Source organism: Olea europaea, chromosome 1 (assembly GCF_002742605.1).
Source record: "Olea europaea var. sylvestris chromosome 1, O_europaea_v1, whole genome shotgun sequence".
Taxonomy (NCBI): domain Eukaryota; kingdom Viridiplantae; phylum Streptophyta; class Magnoliopsida; order Lamiales; family Oleaceae; genus Olea; species Olea europaea.
The window spans coordinates 17,544,926-17,546,501 of NC_036237.1; the positions used below are offsets into that span (position 1 = coordinate 17,544,926).

At 33.8% G+C, this 1,576-nt stretch overlaps 1 protein-coding gene across 1 annotated transcript in view; it reads right to left on the reverse strand.

Annotated features, from left to right (window-relative positions):
- LOC111405213 (NAC domain-containing protein 91-like) overlaps positions 1-513 on the reverse strand; it is a 21,160-nt gene extending 20,647 nt beyond the window's left edge. Inside the window, exon 1 of the mRNA XM_023034007.1 lies at positions 390-513. Coding sequence (XP_022889775.1) covers positions 390-478 — 89 coding nt within the window. The 5' untranslated portion in view covers positions 479-513. The remainder of the gene's footprint in view (positions 1-389) is intronic.
- Between the last annotated feature and the right edge of the window lie 1,063 nt (positions 514-1,576).

Consider the following 1,576-nt stretch of genomic DNA (forward strand, 5'->3'; position numbering starts at 1 on the left):
AGCCATTTTATTATGTTACACACAATGCACAAGTAAGAGTCAAGATGTTCACGGTGCAGTATGTAAGAGACATACACTAGTGTCAATCAAGATCCACATTAATGTTCCAAGAACACACAAGTCTTGCAAGTTTTAATCACAAATAAGCTATGCATATCAATTCAAGTAAAGACACAATAACATAGGGCAGAAGTTCTTGGTTTCATAAACTTTTCCTTCAAGATTATCTACACCCCTGTTCTAGGCTTATCTCAGATTCCCAAGGCCTCACAGTAGCCTTTGGACAAAGACCAGACACCAGAGAGTTACGATGTATGGCTAATCAAGGGAAAAATAACGAAACACAAAACTTTCAAAAAGTAAACTTTACAGAAATTAAAATATCTCACCCAGCGAGTACTGCACACTCGTAAAGTCCTCCAATACTACTCAATAGCAGTTCCAAAAATTTAGATCTATAGCAGATCGACGACTTCATTTGAAGATCCAAGTATCTTGCCCCAGTTTAACGCTCTGATATCACTGAAAGGGGGCAAAAACCTACACGATTAAACCAAGATACAATCGATTGCAGAAACAAAAAATAAACTCACAAAAGTAAAATGAACACAACAGATTTTTCGGCTGAAGCCCCAGAGGTTCAGTGTTTAACTACCTAATCCCTTGTTGAGCATCTAATCAGAATGGATATTGCTCGACTGCCCTAAAAGCCTAAAAAAATCGGCAACAAAGGTTACAAAGTTTAGCCAATACAAGATACACAAGGGAAGAGACTTATCTCTTCAAGAAATTAACATATCTGCTTCAAATCACTCAAGAACTAACAGATTGACTTCTCAGATCTCAACACATGAGAACTCCCTCACATTTACACATTTTCACTTAAGAAAATACAAATATAATATGGCTAAAACATCAAACAACATTCTTCAAATGAGATGTTTGGCAGAAAGATAGAGAAACAAGAAACCCTAGCAACACAAAGAGAAAATGGAACTCTCTCAAACACTCACAAAGAGATAGAAGAAAAATCTAAGGCCAAATGATAGTCTCGTGAGTATATATATCACCAAATATCAAGCCCTCCATCCAACAGTAGTAAATATGCCAAGTGTCTCAATCCAGTGAAATCCCACTTATAAAAACGTGTTTTGTAAATACGTTTTAACTTCTGAAAATTATGGAAGCATAAAAATCGGGTTTGAATCTTAATAGCTCCAACTTTGAAATTTGAAGAAACCAACAAGCACAACATCAAAACGGTTGCAGCCAACTTAGTGTCAAACACATAATATAAATTTAGTGTCAAACAGAGCATTGACATGATTCAAAAATACAATAATCCTTACCTTTTTAAAGTCTTCTTCATATATCACTATATGTGTATGTATTAGCTCTAATGACGTCTATTCCACTGTTTGTTTGTTTTGACTTTAAAGTCTAAAATAATATAAAAGTCGAAAAGCATTTAATGAGCTAACTATTAGTGGATGAATTTAAATTGATAGATTTTATTGTTGTCTATTAAAGTAAATGTACATAAGGTTAAAAATATATTATGATTTAAAAAAAAAAA